At 42.4% G+C, this 18,544-nt stretch overlaps 1 protein-coding gene across 2 annotated transcripts; it reads right to left on the reverse strand.

The window, feature by feature from the left end:
- Positions 1 to 2,989: 2,989 nt before the first annotated feature.
- On the reverse strand, positions 2,990 to 18,064 carry plppr3a (phospholipid phosphatase related 3a). Of its 2 annotated transcripts, XM_088305500.1 has the most exons (9): positions 17,578 to 18,064; positions 14,260 to 14,363; positions 13,961 to 14,146; positions 11,870 to 11,999; positions 10,849 to 11,044; positions 9,393 to 9,450; positions 8,078 to 8,251; positions 5,067 to 5,894; positions 2,990 to 4,079 (listed from the first exon to the last, which is right to left on the reverse strand). In XM_088305500.1, the coding sequence occupies exons 2-9, from the start codon at positions 14,338 to 14,340 to the stop codon at positions 3,327 to 3,329; spliced, it is 2,406 nt and encodes an 801-aa protein (XP_088161626.1). In that variant the 5' UTR covers positions 14,341 to 14,363; positions 17,578 to 18,064; the 3' UTR covers positions 2,990 to 3,326. The 2 variants fall into 2 exon arrangements, with proteins under 2 accessions (XP_088161626.1, XP_088161636.1); XM_088305510.1 differs by lacking the exon at positions 14,260 to 14,363.
- Positions 18,065 to 18,544: the final 480 nt, after the last annotated feature.

The raw sequence follows: 18,544 nt of genomic DNA on the forward strand, positions 1-18,544 counted from the left end.
GTTTTTTGTTTCCGCTGTTCATGAAAATCCCCGCCAAAAATTAAAGCACTTGTCGACGGATGTTGGATGAAACAATTCGCATGGAGTAAGCTTAAGAGTTAACTTTATACAACAAAGTTGAAACGTTCAGCAGGAAGCCGATTAATCGGTATTTTCTAAATAATATATTACCACATTATACAGGAAATATTGCATTTTTTTTATTGAATTCAATTTCCATTTATGATTTTTAACTTGCATTAATTTTTCATTTAGCTCATTTAACCTTTTTTTTTAAATTTTTTTTTTAAGCACCACTTTCCAATCGAAGCAGCTTTAGTTAACTCATTCCCGACCAGCCCAGGTAAAATGAGCGCACTTTTTGGCGTCTCTACCCGTCAATGGCAGTGAATGAGTTTTAATGATGTTTTCATGTTCTTACAACAATGGCCAAGGTTCGATGGAATTAAAAAAAAATGGATTTTCCGTTTGTATTGTCAAAAGTTTGGAAAAATACGGAATGCTTTCGACTTATCCCGACTCGTCTTGAGTCGCTTCGTCCTGATCAATAAAAAGACACAAATACACAAAGAAGTGTTTTTGTTGTTGTTTTTCCTCCCCCAGTCCAGACGTGAATTATGCTCGCCATAATAGTTTAGTACTGCGGTCTGGAGTTTCGGTTTAGAGTTCGGCGTCCAACGTTAGGAGGTTGGTGAGTAAGAGTTAGCAGAACAGTTTTATGAGGATTAGGGTTGAAGGTTTGAGTTCGGTTTTAGATGTTAAGGTTTAGGAAACCGTTTAAGGTAAGATCTTTAGTTTAGAGCAGGCGTGGGCAAACTACAGCCCGGGGGCCACTTACGGCCTGTTAAAGTTTCAAAACTTGAAAAAAATCAAATGAATAAACCGTATTAATGTTTTATTTTCTAAATATTTTGGTTTTTCAAAGACATATATATGGTTGTAATGCTTTTGTTCACTTTCATTTCAAATTAAATGTATATTTTTTTTCTCTGATGAGGTGAGGTTACCAAGACACTCCATCCATCTGCTCCTGGTCCGGCCCCTCTGTCAAATTTTAGAACCCATTATGGCCCACCAATCAAAAATTTTGCCCACCCCTGGCTTAGAGGTTGGGGGTCTAGGGTATTTTTTAAGATGTAGATGTAAGGTTTATGGATTCTGATTGGGCTTCAGGTTAGATTTAAAAATTTTGTGTCAAGATTAGAGTATAAAGTCTAGGATTGGATTTCGGGTTATCGTTTAAGGTTACGTCAAGTTTGCCATGAAGGTATCTGGTTTTGAAGTTTAGAGTTGAGATTTAAGCTTGAGGGTTAAAGTTGAATTTGGGTTTATAGTTAGGAATTTGGGGTGACACGTTTCTAGGGTTAGGGTTCGTATCTTAGAGGTTGCGTTTCAGGTCAGGAGTTTGGGTTTGGGATGTTGGATTTCATGATCAAGAATTTTGTTTAAGGTAGCTACTACGGTTAAGGTTTTGAGGTTTAGGGTCTAGGGTTGGGGGTTAGGTTGGTCCATCTGGATTTGGTTGACAGCATCCACATTTCTGGTTAGGGTGAGAGGTTTGGTTTCTAGGGTTGGTGGTATTGTGAGCCTGATCCATGTGGATTCAGTTGATAGAATCCTCATTTATGGTCTGGGTAAGGGTCTCAAGGCTTTGGGGTTGGGCTTATCAACTTGGATTCGCATGATAGCATTCACTCTTGGCCAAACAAATTGTACAATCAGAGAAATCTTGCCAGCGAGGGTTACAGCAGAACCGAACGTTAAGTATGGCCACATAGACCGAAAACCATCTGCATGAGACCCAAAGACCTGAGCCGGACCAACAGAATCGAGTTGGCAAGGTGGTTCGTTTGAGGCCGTGAGCCACTCCAGGACGCCTGGATCGAGATGTGCCGCTTTCTTCCTCATCCTGGCATGCATATTAGCCCAGATCAAGCTTCAGTCATCGAGTGAGACGACTCCCCAGAAGGATGCAGGCTTGGAAGTTAAGGATCCACAAAAAAAAAAAAAAAACGTTACGGGAGCAAACAACAAAAGCTGGCAGCCGACAAGCAGCTGCAGTCGTTTTCTGGAACGCCTGCGTTGCCCGCGGTTGTTTTGTTTTCCTCGTCCTTCTTCGCCCTCTCGGAGGAAAACAGATTGAACAAATCGGCGGCCTTTCCGAGTCCTATCTCCTCCTTCAGCTGCAGACGCTTTTCCAGATGGGAATTCTTGTTCTCCCTTTTTATTCCTTGGCTTTGATCTCCTTTCTTATCGTCTGACAGCTGATGGACGGGATCGCATCGAATCGCTTTTGCTTGAGTGTTCCCGTGGATTTCAATCAAAAATGCCATTGGAAGTCCTTTAAAAAAAACAGTCGACATCCTGCTCAGTTTGACCTGGCTTTTTGTTGGAGTCCTCAAATTACGAACCGTCCAATTTAGCCTCAACCAGCAGTCCATTGGACATTTGGTACCAGGCTGAATGAGGCTGAACAAAAGTTTTTGGGGAAGATCGCAGTTTGAACGAACCTCTTGAGCTTCTTCAAAAATGTGACAGTACCGATATTCATGAACAGTGAACATTTGCACAGATAGCAAATGTTGTGTTCTTGTCGGGGTTTGTTCAAGCTCACAAACGCTCGTCAGATTTTTGTCTGGGGTTTAAAATCCAGTAAAACTGTTGCTTAACATCATGTGAAAGTTTGGCGAATGTTTTTCAACCTTGAACAAACCCTACCGTGATCGCGCGTTTCGCAACCTTTGCCATAGTCGCAAATGTTCGCCTCTCACCGGGTTTAACCGACAATCAGGCAGTCCTGCTTCCCAAAAAAAAAGTGCTTATTTCCCTAACCCAGGGGTGGGTAAACTTTTTGATTGGCGGGCCACAATGGGCTCTAAAATTGGACAGAGGGACCGGACCAAGGGCAGATGGATGGAGTGTTTTGGTAACCTAAACCTTATCGGAAAAATACATTTAATTTGAAATGAAGGTGAACAAAAGCATTACAACAATATATATGTCTTGGAAAAAACAGAACAAGGTTTATTCATTTAATTTTTTTCATATTTGGCGGGCCAGATTAAAACATTTAACGGGCCGCATGTGGCCCCAGTCCGCAGTTTGCCCACACTTTGGGTTAGGGACCCCCAATCTCTGTGAATCGTGACTTTCGTGATTGGACGCAAGTAACACACTTTCAGTGTCATTTTTCCGAATTACCCCAAGACGGGACCAGCAAAATGGTTCGAGCTGTATCTTGATTTCACCTGCTTCTCGGCGGATCTGCGAAAATATTGCTTCACGTGAATCGCTCCTGTGACGCAGTTGCGCGAGGAACCGCCGCACTATAGCATCCGCTCGTTCTGCAGTGCCTTGTAGTAGTGCTCCTGCTCGGCATGGCTGCGAGCCGACACGGACGGCCGGCGGGGCAGCGTGGACGAGCGGGACAGCATCTGGTCGTCCATCAGCAGGTCAGGGTGAGGCGGAGGGGGGAGCATGGCTGAGCAAGACGGGTGAGGAGGGGGTGGCGGTGGCATGGAAGAGGCCGGGAGTGGAGGAGGTGGCAAGGGGGACGACACCTGAGAAGGCGGGTGAGACAGGAGGGAGGTGTGAGGGGGCGGCGGCGGAAGATGGGGCGAGGACAGCTGGGGTGGGGGAGGGAGGGGGGAGGAGGAGCTCGGGTGCGGCGGGGGTGGGAGCTCCGGCGTTTCGCCACCCAGCAAATCCTTTTTTACCGGGAGCGTCCGGTAGTCGCGGTACAGCGGAGCGTTGTCCTGCCCTCGCAGCACGCCGCAATGTTTATCCAACGCGGCGGCGTCGCCGGCCATCAGGTTGCCGCTGATGGTGTTCCTCCACTCCCACGGCTTCCCGTTGGAGGCCGTCACCCGCACCACCGGGTGGTGGGGTGCGTGGGCATCAATGGTGACGATGCTGCCGCTGCCGGCGATGCTGCCCGGGTTGCTGCCCATGCAGCTGTCCCGGTCCGAGTGGATCCGGTAGTAGGGCGACTCGGAGCAGTTGGAGCCGCCGCCGGAGGAGGAGCCGCCGCCTTCCAGAGGGGAGCCGCCGAGGCTTTGCTGCTTGGACATTGCCATCACCTGCAAGGGACGAGGACACCAATGAGTTGTTTTTTAATCATGTGGAGTCCGAGCGGGATTTGAGTGAAGGGGAGGGTAAACCCCGCACTTGTCGTTCGCAGGACATGTCACGTTATATCTGAGGGCACACAGAAAAAACAACTGCACACGAAAAAGTTTGAACCCAAAGTCAAAAATTGTGGGGCACAGGCAGACCACACCCTCAGCTGGTAGTCAAGCACAGGGCACTTAAAGACAACCAATCATTTACATTCACACAGTGATGGGCGGTCTTCTCTGCTGGTCTAACATAATCAAGAGCTCATGATCATATTCTTCACATTGATGTCATATTATATCCTAGTGTTGAATTTTTAGTTTAGCGTTTTTATCCAATGAGAATTCATCTAGATTGTGTTGCTAGGCAGATTTCACAATACCGGGAGCACGCACTATTCGTCCGAGGCCTTCAGATGCAATCGTGTGGGCGTCTGTTCATTGTCTCAAAGGGGCTTTACAGTTGATAGACAGTTGCGACAGCCAATCAGATCACAAGTTGATGACAGTAAGGCCTTCTCGCTGGCCTTACGTTGAAGGTGATGATGCCGTCTTGTGATTGGATACTCACTCGTGAGGGGGCCGGAAGTCGTTACGGGCGACTGTTCGGAAATCTAAAATATATTCTTGATTTTTTTAAACCACAATGGCCGAAGGAGGGAAAAGTGTGGATTTAATTGCGGATACGCTTGCGAGGCCATTTTCAAGACGGACCTTTTGAAAGGAGATTGGTCGTCCAACACTCACTCAGTACCGTGGTGTCATAAATGATGGTAATTTATGCAAGTCGGACTTCACTGAAGGCCTCCGTGTGAAATGCACGCCCCGCCACTGCATTCACACCAACAGGTTGTCCAATTTAGTGTCAAAATATCAGGAGAAAACCCACTTGATGGAGAAGAAACTCCCCAGAAACGCTGATCTGATTCTGATTCCGCATCTCGACCTCACCTGAGTGACTCTTGGCTGAGCGGGCGGCTGAGCGGCCGGCGTGTTGGGCACTCTGGGCGTGGACACGGCAATGGGCCCCACGCTGGGCTCCTTCGCGCCGCTCCTCTCCGCTTCGGTGAGCGACAGCCACTTGGCGCGGGTCTTGGCGCTCTTGGGGGAGACGGGCGGCGGACGCGAGGCCTCCTCAGGGATGTGGACCAGCGGTGGAGACACAACCATCCGGGCGGCGGTGGGCGTCGCCGTGCCTTTGTTGGCCTGTACTTTGGGGTAGAGCGAGGACGGCACCCCCTTGTCGCCCGCCTCATCGGGCGCGTCGGCCACCTCCGACCCTTCCTCTCCTTCATTCTCATCTCGGGAGCTTTGACTCCTCAGCTCCAGAGAGCGCTGCTTCCATTCGGACACCAGTTGTCGGGATCGTTGTGGGTCCAGGGGCACGTGGAAGGTCATGTGGCGCTGCGAATTGGGCGGCTCGTCTGAGGGCGAGATGGGGCTGTTGCCGTTGGCCACCCGGGGCAAAGTGTTGCTGAACGTCACCATGGTCTCCTTGCCCATGGGCCCGCGGGTGGCCAGGAGCTCCACGTCGGCACTGGCTCGCTTCAGGGACGCCAGGGAGGCTTTCTCGCGCCTCACCTTGCTGCGCGCCCCCGAGCCCATGGCCACGGCCAGCTCCTCGCGGCTTTCCGACACCCGCGGCGTTTTCCTGTAGAGGGAGTCGTGACTGCGCTGACTCAGCACCCTCAGGGTGTCCTTGTGCGACGCCGCCGACATTTTGGGACGAGGCGAGGAATCTTCTTCGGATGCTTTGAAGTTTGCCACGGCGTACACAGCCTGGAGGGAGACGGACACGACATCAGAGGCAAAGTCGTGACGTTTAATACAGAGGAGTGATCGTATTACAATTTGGTTGTTGGCAGCTCTCATTGAGCCCGATGAAATCTGCCTAGCAACAGGAACCCGTGCAATTCCGATGTTGAGTCACTTTTTGAATTGTTGTTTTTTTAAAGGTAGAAAATGATGTGTAATCTTCCTTCCATGTCTGCTGAATGTTCTAGGCTGATTAAACTTGACGGAGGGGCTACCATTTTTTCATGTCGCACAACCAAACACATTTTTGCTTTTTACATATTCTTCTTCTGCTTTTTTTCCTGATGAATATCAATTGCAAATATATAAATGAAGTTAAAAATAAATGAATTTGCTGTCTATGCAGTTTTGCATTAATGTTGAAAAAAATACAACTTATTTATTTAAATATTTCTCAACTATTTATTATTTATTATTTATTTTAAAAAAGGTCACTAGTATCATTCTTATTATTGTTAATATTATTATAAAAAATAATGCAGTTAATTAATGTGCAAAAGAAATTGAATACTTTATTTTTGCAGTTTAGTACCATCATTGCTGGTTAAAAAAATAAATAAAAAAAGGAAATTATTCAGATATTTTTTTTAACAAAAAACAACAAACAACCCAAAAAGATTAAAATTGGAAGTTTGAAAAAGAAATCAAGAATGTGCAGTTTTGAAAGAACAACTTCTTGTTTTATTATATATTTTTTTTAACAAAATAGAATAAGAAAAATAAAAAGGAATAAAAATTGAAAGTTTAAAAAAAAATCTTTCTATAAAAATGCAATTAGAAAAAAGAAGGGATAAAGAAGTTAAAAAATATATACTGTACAGTATAAATCGTAAGCAGTTTGTTTAAAATATTATCTATTTCATGCGTTTTAAAATACAAACAAAACTCTGGGATTTCATTTTTTCCGACGGAGAAAGTGAAAAAAAATCCTCTGCCTGTAAATGTGAAGGACAAGCGGGGAAATCTTTTTCCTTTCTCCTTCTTCTCTTTTCTCCTCCCTAAACTCGAGTGTGAAATTGCTGCGGCAAATTCTTATCCGATTACTGCTTCTCTCTCTGTCGCTCGTAATAAGGAAAGGCTAAATATAGCTCGCCGGGAGTGAAAAAGAAAGAGGAGGTGACGAATAAAAGAGTTTGTGTTGGCGCACACAATAGGACAAAATACAACTAAAAGCGCTTTTTTTTTTAAAAGGGATGGCGTCTTTCTACTTCTGCCAAATGCTGCCTCGCCGGACAAGACAAGTGATCGATGCACGACGCATGTCGTCAACCATAATGTACGTTTTGATTTTTTACTTTGATTCAGTTCTCCTAATAGCAAAAACGCTACAGGCAAATTATGCTAATAGGCTAATGAATAATAATTTAGGAAGACAATTTCTGTAGAAATTGCGTGTGAATGCTGAAGCACGGAAAGTGAACGGAAATGAGGAATTAATTGAATACTTTTTTTTTTCCAACGCCCAAAATTAATGACTTCAACATATTGAGGAAAATATGGAGTAAGTAAAAGTTTATTAGAATATCACAAATTGTAGCACGAATGTCCGCGAAATCCGAAAACGGTAATTTGGGAATTTGAAAATAGAAAATTTGTCATTTTTGGAAAGTGGGCGAAAACGGCCCGAGATGAACTGAAAAAAATTCCACTTGTTGAAGCAGTTGTGAAATGTGTAAGGATGATTGTAAAATGTTGCCAATATTTTAGGAATTTACTAATGTGGCAATTTGTAGGATTATGTTTCAATTCCATTGACAGTAAAATAAAAAAATATATAGAGGCGGAATAGTACACTCAATAAAAACTGAATTAAAAAAAAAATTATAAAAATTCAAGCAAATGTTTATAAAAGCCTTAATTTAAGAGCTTAAATTGAAAATTTTCCAGGAATAGTATATCAAAATAAAATTTCTAAAATACATTTGGAAATCTTCATATAGTTACAAATAGGCGAGTTGAGTTTAATTTCACAGAAAAAATTTGCATCTCGCTGAATATGCAGGCTGGCCATCCTGCCAGAGGCAGGCCTGCGCCACTGTGGGGGTGGTCACAGCCGACGCAAATCCTGGAAAATTGTTAGTAGAGCCTATTGTATCCTTGATTTCACGCAAGGTTGCACGAGCGGGTTAGTTTCCGCACCGACTGACCAGGTAGACGCCGATGCCGGCTCCGATCAGGTAGCCCACGTAGACGTCGATGGGGTGGCTCCGGTGCTGGGTGATCTGCGTGAGGCCGGCCAGGCCCGCCGCCATGCAGAAGGCGAACACCAGCAGCGGCTTCAGCAACTTGGTGGCGGCGTCGATGCTGGCGTTGAAGTACATCTGAGGGCACGCACGTGAACAACGGGACACGTCAGATCACGGTCATGAAATAACAAGAAGCTTTGCCAGAATGTTTTAAAAAAATAAATAAATAAAATATCAATTCAATTTGGTTATGCAGCCATTCTTTCAACTGCTTATTTTCACCGGTGTTGCAGGCGTTTTGGCAATCATTAAAATTGCATTAAATCGAAATGAATAAAATTAATACAAATAAATAAAATAGTGAAGTAAGAAAATCTATAAATAAAATGACAAAATGAAATTGGAGTAAAAAAAAAAAGACTAATAAAATAAACAAAAATAAATACCACGACAAAGTTGAATGAGAATAATCTAAAGGTAAAATAAATAAAATAAAAATAAAACAAATAAGATGAAAAAAATTAACGGAATAAAAAAAAGAAATCACAGAAATAAAAGCAAACGTGTCATAAAATATGCAAATGTGACAAAATAAATACAAATACATAAAAAAATACAAATAAATAAAATTATACTAAATGAAATTGAAATAAATACAATACATACAATTAATAAAAATAAATAAAAATAAAAGTAAACCTCAAATTTCATTAATTAAATACGACTGAATTATAGTAAGGATAAACATGCATGTCAATTAAAATAAAAAAATAATATAAATATAATTATTTGAAACAAGTCAGGTTTCTGTATTCAGGTAATTAAAAAAAAATACTGTTTGCTATTAAAAACGCAACAAAAATAGATTCAGCTAAATAATTCAACAGAAAAAAAAAGCCAAATGACCGATTTAGACAAACTGTGGTGTTTTGCAAAAATGTCTTCACAATGACAGCATGTTTGTGCTGCTCTTCCGAGAAATAATTAACGATCCAAAATACGCCAAACGATTTTGCACAAAAGTCATACCGCTTTGAAAACAAGCGTGCAATTGTTTTTCGTTACATCTCCACTTTTCAAATCCATACTGGAATGCAAACGGTTTGCGGAGTGAAACAAACGCTGACGCCGGCAGAAACTCCAAAATGCCTTCTTCAGCATTTTTGCGACACAACAAAAAGCTCCAGGATGATATTTGTGCTTCTGAGTAAAACAATGCCTTATCAAATGACACGTACATGATTCAAATTAAAAAAAAAAAAAAAAGTATGCTTACAGAAATGTAGACGGCGGCAAATCCGGAAAGTGTCGCGTGTTGAGATGGGAAAGTTTTCCTGCAAGGGGTAAAAAAATAAATAAATAAAAATATTTATTTTTTTTGTGTGTTGTCAAGGTTGTACAAGACAAGTGACATTGTTGCAGTATAAGAAGGCCGCTGTGCATTTGTAGGTACTCAGGATCGGATTAGCCCGCTATCGGCTGCATTAGCAATAATCTCCATTGTTGTGCACGGAACGTAACACAGGAAACAAATATGCATTCAAAAATACACGTTTTCTTCTTACAATGACGAAATGTATCAGGCGACAGGATAACGTTATGTCAGTTTGGCTAAATAAATTGTCACTAATATGTAGATGTTGACAAATATGTAGCAATTATTATATACAGTAAATATCATATTAATAAGTAGGTTTTCAATTATTAATTATGATTAAGTATTTTACTAATAGATGGACATGGCGCTATTTTGTACTGCGGGTGTTGGACGGAAATGCAGTTATTTTACAATAAAATACATATTTTATTGTAGTAATATGTAGGTAATGCTAATATGTAGCTGTTGTACTAATATATACATATTGTACTAAATATAGGAGTAATAAGGAGGCACTTCACTATTTGATTATTCAACTAAAATTCCACAAAATAAAAACTAGTCTAAAATAAAATGAAATAAAAAAAGAAAAAAATGTTCTCTGGACCCCCAAATACTTGTCATTCGCAGATTCTTTTTTAAATTAATTAATTTCTTATCATTATTATTATTATTTATTTTATTTATTTATTCATTTATTATTTAAAAAAAAAATTCTCCTTTATCTTGTTTTAGAGGGGCCCGTGAAAGGGTGGTGAAACGCCATTTTTCATGGAAAATATTAGTTAAAAAAAATTCAATAAATAAAATACCTATTTATGGTATAAAATGGCATTTCCCTCCCCCATCACGGGCTACTCCAAAAAAACTCAAAGGAAAAAAAAATACATTGACTGTATGTGGATTTTTGAAAGGACTAGGGATTGCGACGACCCGTGAAAAAGCAAAAATTTCTCCGGTAAAATTTGAAGTTGTAATATCCCCATTCACCACTAGAAGGCAGCCATGGGTTAGTGGTGCTTGTTCTGGATCTTATCTCGCCCTACAATCCAATGTGAGTAGGCCTAAAAAAATTGGACGGCGGATTTGGAAAAATATGCCCGACAAACATAGTACCTCAATAATATTACAATTTGAAGGAAGTTGATTGTTGTGAAAATAAAAATAAATGAGTTTAATGGAGGTTTGCTGTTCAGCAGTTTTGTGCCACCCTTGAATGGCCATTTTTATGCGCTTGCCTTTTGCATTGCTGAAAAACAAACGAGTTGGACACATGCTGTATGTAACCATATCACTAAAATATTATAGTAATGTAAAGTTATTGAACTAATATGTAGAGTAATGCTCATCTTACCGTGCTGACATGATGGCATACTGATCTTTACCCATGCAGATGTCCTGAGTGACGTAGGCGTTGTTGTCACACGCCACGCCCGGCGCCGTATAATTGGGCTGGCAGACGGTGAGGAAGAAGGGGGCGTGGTAACCGGTGGCCAGCTGGATGACATCCGTCACCAGCGCCGTTGCTAGGAGACCGAACACGTGAACACCTGAGCGGTACAAAGGAAAGGAGGGAGGCATCAAGGTCATCACTGACTTCCGAAGTGCTCCAGCAAAAAAAAAAAGCGGCTTGTGTGTTTTGCCACCTGAACGCACAGACAAAAGCAAACTAATGAAGCAATTCCCATTTGCACTTCAAAGCGTCAAAGTGGGCCTGCAGATATTTACCATCATATCACGCCTCTTTAGCACTTGGTCACCCTTCATTTAACGCGTCTAATTAGTTCATTAACCCACTCCCAAAAATCAGGTTAAGTGAGACTCGTCAATGCATATTTTGGGATGATTTAAAAAAAAAAAATAAATAAATAAAAATCATTTAAAAAAAAAAAATTAAAAAAAAAATCATATAAACATTTATTCATAATGTGTCGTACATAATTAATACAACTGAATTTAAAGAATACAAAAATTTAAATAAAAAAAGCTTTCTTACCGCTATTCTTGCTAAAAGAAAACAAACTGACACACAACTGCATAGATAGATAAATAATTAAATGATAAAAATAAGGGTGCTTGTATTCATAAAAACTAAAAACCAAAATGCTCCCCTCACCCAAAATAATACTAAATACAGTACAATTAAATATAAATGAAAAAATGACGTGTATTATAATTTATAACAAAGAAATAATTTTTTTTTCAATTTATGGTCCTGTGCAAATTTTGGAATTAATTTTCAATAATAATAATAATAATGATAATAATAATAATGATAATAATAATAACATAGATATTTTTTTTATGAAAAAAAAAATAGAAATTCATATCCAAAGTATTTATTAATTGTAATTTTTAAATGGCGCGTTACTGACCTACAAAGCGCACGGTCCTGCGCAGGAAAGAGTTGAAGCTGCATCCGCCGGCGTTGATGCTGCCTTCCGTCTTGGGGCAGGTCTTGAGTTTGGACTGCATGCAGTACATGAGGCCCTCCCCCATCATGATCTGTGGATAAATGCCCGCAAATAAACAAAACAAAACAAAAAACAAATAAAAAAGCCATTTTAAAACTGGGGCGGCAGCTAAAACGCTATTGATGTTGCTGATCGCTTCCAATCAGGGAGAGAGATGACTTTGCTGCTTCTTTCCATGCGGCTGATGGATTAACGTTGTGTGTGTGTGCGTGTATTGACTGAGAAAACGTGCAACGTGTGCGAAAGTTTGTATTTAACAATGCCGCCCATTGATATTGTATTTCTTGTAGAGGTATTGTTCATGTTCTGCTTATTGTTCGACTTTCCAACGGGGATGTTAGCATGCTAACATAGCTTAGCATAGCTTAATTGTCAAGGGAAATGCAAGACTGGAGTGACAAGAAAAGTAACGAAAAAAAAAAAGGTACTATTTTGTGTCGCTGTTAAAAAATATTTCGATTGATAGTTTTCAGGGGACGCGCATGTGGTTTGAGTGAAACAAAGAAAAAAAAATCTCATTCACTTCAGTCAATGCAATGAGCCAACATTTTACTTTTTATTGTCACTATTCAAAATAGAGTTTTAGCTCAATGCTATTTGACGTTAGTATTCAGCAACTTAAGGAAAAACGTTTTGGTTTTAAACCACTAAGCGAACTGAAGTGATACATTCAAGTTAAAATGGTGTTTTTTGTAATCTCTCTTCAAAAATCTTTTAAAACGTGCTGTGCATCCCTACAAGCACTTTTTGGTCTCCAGAACATTCTAACCGTGTTAACTTTCCCAACACGTTATGTTTGGCTAGGTTTTGGTTGCTCCTTGCTAGCGCCTGAGTTGTAACGGAGTATCATTCTCAATCCCGTTTCTTTCTCAGTTATATTTGGTTATCTAACACTGTTTTGGGTTTTCTTATTTACCAAAAGTATAGTAATAACAATAATAATAATATTAATGACACAATAGCAGTCTATCCAAGCATAACCTGCAGGGAACGTTACAGGCGCAAGCTAACGTGCTAGGAAACACTAATTGTTAGCATAACCAGAATGGAACGTTTTCAAAACGTTCATTGGTTTTATATTTAATACAATTCAATACAATTTTATTTTTCTAGTGCATTTCACAACTGCTGGAGCTGCAACAAAACGCTTTCCATATGCCGTCATATGAATTAGCAGGCAATTAGAACACAAATTAAAACACATTTAGAATAGATACCAGAAGAACAGTGACAGTCTCATGTTGAGTAGAAAGCTAAAGAATAAAAATGTGTCGTCAAACGGGTTTTAAAAATGGACGGAGAGGGGGCGGGGCTTGCCTAACATTTAATGGGAGCTCATTCCATAGGGAAGGACCGGCAACAGAAAAGGCACGATCTCCCCCTGAGGCTCCGCCTCCAGCAGCATTTGGTCCACAGACCTGAGGCAGCGGGCAGGTGCGTAGGGGTGGAGGAGCTCAGAGAGGTACGCTGGGGCGAGGCCAAGTCGAGATTTCAAGACAAATAGAAGTATCTAGAAGTGAACTCTAAAGTGCACTGGGAGCCAGTGAAGAGAGGCCAAGATTGTCTTCCGAGCGCCTGTTAAAAGGCGAGCGGCAGCATTTTGGACCAACTGGAGACGCTTGGGGGAGGACTGGCTGACTCCAAAGTGCATTGCAGTAATTGAGCTTAGATGGAACGAATGTTTTTGGTTCTAACTAACCTTTTGGATAACCAAAGACTAACATTGTAACGTAAAATCAAATGTAAAAAAAATGGTGAAATATAATCGGAATAAGAAATGTAGTTTGTTTTCAATCTAAGGCACACATGAGGAAAATAAATATTTTCTTAACTATAACATAGCTAACTTCAGCTGTGGTATGTGATGAAGTCGAAATAGTCACTCTTCAAAAGACACATCTTAGTTCAACGGGATTCAAAGTTTGCCCACAACTTGAGAAAACTGCAACGAAAACGTGTCTCTTCCAATGGGTGTCGCCAAAATGTTCTTACCGACGCGGCGGGTCCAGCGAAAGCCAGACTCAACAGCATGAGCAGCGGGATGAGCTCGTCGCCCGTCTCCACGTAGGGCATGGAGAGGTCGCGGTCGTAGCAGCGGAAGCCCACCACGGCGGGAGACAAGACGTCCGTCAGCTCCAGGAAGTACAGCGACACCAACGACGACAGCACGATGGGGAGCTGCGGCGCACAAGCAAAGTCACTTGGTTTTTATTCATTCCACATTTTTCATCTCCTAAATGCTTCAAAGAATCAAAAGAGGATTGATTGAACCACGAGCGCATGGACGTTACCTCCACAAAGTAAAAACATGGTAGCAGGGTCATGCTGTCTTTGGGGGGTTTCTTCTTGGTTCGGTTTTTGGGGGACGTCATCTTGGGGTGGGACCACTCACAAGCTGGTTTGGAAAGGACGCGGAGGGAAATATTAGTCATGCATCGAAAGCGAGAGTCCTCAAACCTGTTCCTGGAGGGACCGGTCGGCGTCCTGCCTGTTTTCCATCCCTCCTTTCTGCAACACACCGGATTCGAACGATCAGATGATCAGCAAGGTCTGCAGATGCTAGAGAACAATCCCGATCGGTTGCGTTGCAGCAGGGAGAGATGGAAAACGGGCAGGACACCGACCGACCGTCGAGGAACAGGGTTGAAGACCTCGGGTCGAAAGTGTTGGATTAGCGTTGGTGTTTTTGAGTCATTGAAGGACGTGAACAAAAACGAACACACGTGAATACAGAACACAGAAATCCATGTGAGTGGTTGCATGTTGAGGCTGTGGGCGATCACATGACCTCAGGAAGTAATCCCAGCCAAAGACACACATGGAAGATCAAACACAGTTAAATATTTACAAACACACCAGAGGGATCCTGATTTCTTCTTCCCTGCGTCGCCTTTCGTTGCCATTGATCCCTTTCTAAAATTGTCTTTCCTAGCTTGTCCTGATACGTTCTTCCTTGATTTTCCTTTTGCTCCCTTTCTTAATGTCTCCTTCCCTACAAAACCTTCCTTCTTGTCTCCTCCTCCGAGTTGCCTTTACTAAAGGCATTTCCTAAAGACATGACTAAGGACAAATTCCGGACATATGTCCGCGTGGGTCCTTCTACCACTCGTCCATCGAGAGCCTGCCGACTTACTGTGCCTCTACCTGGTACGGCGGCTGCACTGAGGCAGACCGAGTGAGGATCCAGAGGACAGTCAAAACAGCGCAGAGGATTATGGGCTGCCCTCTCCCTTCCCTGTCGGACATCGACACCACCCGGTGCCTCAGCAGAACTCACAAGATCATCAAGGACAATACTCAGCCGAGCTCTTCTTCTTCTCTTTTGTCTCCTTCCCCTACAGGACCTTTCTTCATCATCTCTTTCCTACCTGGGTAGGGTTCGAATGTCTCATGACTTCAATCCCTTTCCTACTGTCCCATTCCTGATGTCGCCTTCCCGCCAGTACCTTCCCTAACATCTACGTCCCTATGATCTCGTTCCTGAATTCTCTTTCCCTATGATTCCTTTTTAATACTTCCTTACAAGTGAGCCTTTTCCGAATGTCTTCACCAGATTGAATCCTTCCTAACATTTTCTTCCCTATGATGTTGTTCCTAATATCCCCGATTCCTAATTTGACTTTCCTTGTGAGCCTTTTCCTCACCTCTGCTTTGCTTCTGATTGTCGTTCGGTTGGTAAATGCTTGGTGGTCTTGAGTTTTTGCTTGTGTGAAGCACATTGAGTTATCCGTCCCGGAGATCCCTTTGTGACAGTGTCTTTCATAATGTGGCCCTCCTCAATTTTCCAATGCCTCTTTCCCTGTACTCCCTTTCCAAACATCTCGGTCCTTATGAGCCCTTTCCGAAAGTCTCCTTTAATCTGATTCCATGCCAAATTTCTACATAAATAATGTGTGCTTGCATTGCAACTAAATAACTACAATAAAAAAAAAGAAGAAAGGAACGTCTCCTTCCCTCTGATTGCCAATGCCACATATTTGTTGTCCATGGTAGTTTCTTAAAAAACTGCAAATCTCCATCCTTCCCCCCGCTTTCCCTTCCTATGTCCACTGAGCGACATATCAGCTCGAAGAGGACGTCGGGACGGATGGATGGTCTCCAGTGTGGCGGAAAAGCTGCTTAGTAGGAGCCGAGCCCCCTCCCCTGTCTCATCTCAGTGACCTGCTCCACTCACACACACTTAAACCTGCCCCCCCTTTAAATCACATCTCTCTCACACACACACACACACACCATGTGCCTTTCTCGCCGAAGAGAGGTGGCTTGTTTATCGCCCAAAACAGCATTTGTTTCTCTGAAGCTCTTTGCATGAATGTGACAGCAAAATGTGGGTCTGCTGCTTCCTACAAGACTTCAACCGTGGGGGTGTGTGGGCGTGTGCAAAGTGGACAGAAGCACAGTATGTCAGTGTGCCAGACAGCCGAAAGACCACCAACTTGAGTGGGGGGTGGGTGTATTTTAGACAGTGGCAGTGGAAGAATAGCATGAAAAAAAAAAAATAAAAATCCTTTGCACTGCTGAAGACCACATCGACATGGAAATAGGAGCTCAGAACAGTCGCCCGAATCATTAAAAAGCCATACTTTCTCGAGAGTTGAACAAAAATGATGAAGACATCAAGTCCAGATTCTGAATGTGTTCAGTACAGTCCAAAAGTAAAGATGACCAATTTATGTTTTCATATCATTTTGTTTTATTACAATTGGATAAATAAGACAACACACATGGTTGTCTGTACTGGTTGGATCAGGTTGCAGGAAAGTGGAATAGAAGCTTCAAAAAGGGATTTTTAACGGCACAATCAACTTTTGTTTGTTTCTTGTCAACAATGTTCACGGGTCACTTTGACCCGATGCATGTTAAGTCATCAAGCGCTTCAACGATTTCCCATTACAGTTGATATCAGGTTTAATTCACATGTCCACATGTTATGCTCATTTCTTCGATGCCTCAAGTATATTCATGGGTCAGTTTGACCCGCTCTATGTTTAATCATCCATAAATATAATTGAAAAAGATGATCATTTAAATACTTTCCCTTCAAGGACTTTAATTAGCAATTAACATCAGGTTTAACCCTTCTGTTGGGTCTGCCTCGTAGCTACATGAAATGTTCCCAAGTCAATTTGACCCGCCTAATGTTTATCATCAAAGAATATTCAGAAAAAAAAACATACAAAATAAAAAAAAATCATTTTAAATTCTAATCTAATCATCATTAACATGAAGTCAATAATCACACCAGAACTCTTCTTATATGAGAGCCAGCAATGCTCACGGGTCAATTCGACCCGCCGTTTAATTAGCAGAAATAGATGAAAATAATCACACTGCAAATTATGTCTTCAAAATGAGCCCGACAAACTGAGTGCACTCGTGTTTTTTTTTTTTTTTCTTCAACTTTAAAAGGGTCATTGTGACCCACACCATCATTTGGAGTGTTGTAAAATGACATATTGTGTAAATTACAATGACATGAGCCTCACTGAAGGCTAGCTCATGAAAGGCATCACGCAAGTTGCCAATGAGATCATCAATTATGGAAATGTACACACACACACACACACACACCCCAACACGCACCCGCATGCACACACGCAGACACTCACCTCTATCCCGGGGGCTCCGTGAATTCACTGAGTCCCGTCGCCCCCTTCCCCCCCGGCGTGCTCTGGCGTGCTGCTCCAGTTTGGCGGCTCTCTGCCCGTCCGTCCCTTTAATCCATATCCACGTCCCCTACAAAACCCAAATCCCAGTCGAGGAGGATGCTGGATTGGGATTAATGTTGGCTGCGATGTAAAGATTGGCGTAAAAGGATGCGGATGGCGGAAAAGTCCCCAAAATGTGGTCCGATGGTAGAGTAAAAAATCTTCACGTGCTTCCACCGTGCTGGTGGTGGTGCATGCTGGGGGCGGGGGGACGGGGGTGGGGTGTCCGGAGCGTACCCGTCTTCTCCTATTATCATCCAACGGTAATGCCGTTATTCCTGAGAATTCCAAATCACAAAAAAAAAAAAAAAAAAGAGAATCAAGGAGGACTCTTCAGCTGATCTTTTTTCCAGGCGAGCGCCCCAGTGTCAGGTTTATTCGGGTACGCAGTCACAAAGGCAGGCACGAGATGGGGGGGTGGGGGTGGGAGTTGGGCGGTTGAGGGGAGGAGAGAGTGGTGCGCTGACGGTGGGGGGAGGAGACAGTCTGCTCCACACTTCTTCTTCTTCTTCCCTGAGACAAAGGGGGGATCTGCGGAGGGAGGCTTGCGCACCAGCAAGGGATCAAGAGCCTCTTGTCAATGAAGAAGCGACGCGCGTGCATGTGTGAGCGCCTTTGTCGGCACCTGAAGGGCGTGTCCACAGTGGAACACGTGGACCCATTTTCGGCAAGAGTCATCAGGAACACTGAACACATTTTTTCCAAGTGTTGGCACAATCATGAAATGACGCTAGGATCACGTTAAACAATATTGAGGTGTTAGTAGTCAAGAGCGACTCTTACAAGGTTCTGTGCCTTGAAATTCAGATCCGGAAAATAAAAGCCTCCCTCAAATCCAACCTAAAAGTTTTAAGATAATTATTAGCAC

This window comes from Idiotropiscis lumnitzeri, chromosome 1 (assembly GCF_059441095.1).
Source record: "Idiotropiscis lumnitzeri isolate Australia: NSW breed Sydney's pygmy pipehorse chromosome 1, RoL_Ilum_1.0, whole genome shotgun sequence".
In the NCBI taxonomy this organism is placed as follows: Eukaryota; Metazoa; Chordata; class Actinopteri; order Syngnathiformes; family Syngnathidae; genus Idiotropiscis; species Idiotropiscis lumnitzeri.